At 40.7% G+C, this 1,870-nt stretch overlaps 1 protein-coding gene across 1 annotated transcript in view; it reads right to left on the minus strand.

Moving 5' to 3' along the window:
* Positions 1-920: 920 nt before the first annotated feature.
* LOC104079674 (alpha-synuclein) overlaps positions 921-1,870 on the minus strand; it is a gene marked incomplete at its 3' end in the record, with an annotated part of 6,960 nt that continues 6,010 nt past the window's right edge. Inside the window, exon 2 of the mRNA XM_009581782.1 lies at positions 921-962. Within this exon, the coding sequence (XP_009580077.1) occupies positions 921-962 (42 nt within the window). The remainder of the gene's footprint in view (positions 963-1,870) is intronic.

The following is a 1,870-nucleotide window of genomic DNA, read 5'->3' on the forward strand; positions in this document are numbered from 1 at the left end:
TTTCGCATCCCAGCTTCGCTGTGGCCAGTCTCAAAGGCTCAAGCACGGACACGCTGCTGACCTCACCTGCCTTAACTGCCAACACCCCCTGCGGTTCTTCCCTTCTCCCCACCTCTTCCAGTCCCGACCGTATGAAGGAGGCTCCTTCTACATTATTTTCCCTCCTCCGTTCGTTGCAGTAATTCCTGTCTCCCCTGCTAGCATCGGTCCTGTCCGACTGTGAGCTCCCAAATCAGCAGATTAAAGCCCTCCTGACATACGCCCAAGTCTCTCCCGGCTTTGCCTTCCACAGTCCTCCTCCAGTGGCATTCCTCTCCTTCACTCCCACCTCCAGATCCCACTTTTCTGCCTCCTCAGGAGACAAGGAGACAAACCTGGGCACCCAAGCCGGGCTTTCGGTTCCTATAGGTCAAAGTTCTTCATAGCCAAAAAAAAAAAAAAATTAAGAAAGACTTCACCTTTTTACGCCAACTAGTTTATAACTTTGCAGCACAGAATATTTCACCTTTGGCAATAAACAAACAACAGAAAGACCCTTGATTTATCTATTTCCACAAAAGCAAGTTATTTCCTTCTGTTTAGGAATCCGGTTTCATTAGTCCCCTGGCTCATACTAGTACAGCTTGACTTTGATTCAGAACATCCCTCAAAAAACCCTTCTCACACAGAAATAACTGTATTAAATGTACATATTTGACTGTAAAACAGTCTATGCATTTTGACAAAATGAATGTTGCTTTCTGCCTCTCAATTTTTCTGTGTTTTTCTATCGTTCATGAATTGGAGTCCTCTCAAAAAAATACACAGAAATTTTAACCGCTGAATGGTTGGTTAATCAAACGTAGGGAGGCAGTTAATTAATTTAGTTAATAAATTAAGTTAATAAATTAAGTTAATAAATTAAGAGATAATCGTCTTACCTGTTGTGACACCATGAACAACTCCTTCCTTGGTCCTGGAACCTAAACAAAGAACAATATTAGGTTGAAAATGTATGTTCTTAAGTACTGGTAAAGACTAAATGGATGATAAAGAGGGATGAATATATTGATTACATACAGTTGCATATAGTATTTCCTAAGATTATTAAAATTAATTCAAGAGACTTCAATCTAAGGGAAAGGGCAAAACCATCAATAAAGAGCAACTGCATGAATGCATATTGACTGTGGAAAGGTGAATAATACTGGAAACACTTCTGCAGTTTATTTCTTGTATGTACTGACTTCCTTGCCATTTTCTTAATAGCTGTGTTAATTAAGCCTCCCACTTTGCAAACTCACATGGATGACTGCTTGGAAACCATGTTACTGTTAACGTCCTGAGGAGACTCATGCATGCATTTGCAGAAGATCAGAGCCAAAGTTTCCAGAAGATCCTTACAATTTCATCTTACAACTCTTCTCCAGATCTCAGTTTGCAGGGGTTAACAACCGTTACTGAACTATGGAAAGACCTAGAGGTTAAAATCATGGGGAGCTGATAGCGTTAGCCAGAGTCAGACAAAAATTAATCTGAAAGGGAAATATTAACCACTAGATAGGATTCAAACATGAAAATGCCAGCGGGGTCAAACCGAAGGTCTGCTGCATCCAGTGTCCTCCTTGTCACAGGCACGTGCGACAACTTATGTAGAGATTTTGCAGACAGAAGCCTAGAGCTAATACTAGACTGAGACGTAACGCAAGACCTGTAAGCAATGTAACTCTGCCACCCTGAAGACCAAACTCATTTCTGGAACACCTATGTAAAAATATCATGACTTTTTACCATACTGTATGAAAGGGAACACTCTCTCCTGTCTTCAATTGGGAAGAGAAACAAATTAGCACATATTGCTGTTGAAAATGTAAATCCATGTCTTTTTCCC

The sequence above is a fragment of the Fulmarus glacialis genome, unplaced genomic scaffold (genome assembly GCF_000690835.1).
Source record: "Fulmarus glacialis isolate BGI_N327 unplaced genomic scaffold, ASM69083v1 scaffold44677, whole genome shotgun sequence".
NCBI classification, from domain to species: domain Eukaryota; kingdom Metazoa; phylum Chordata; class Aves; order Procellariiformes; family Procellariidae; genus Fulmarus; species Fulmarus glacialis.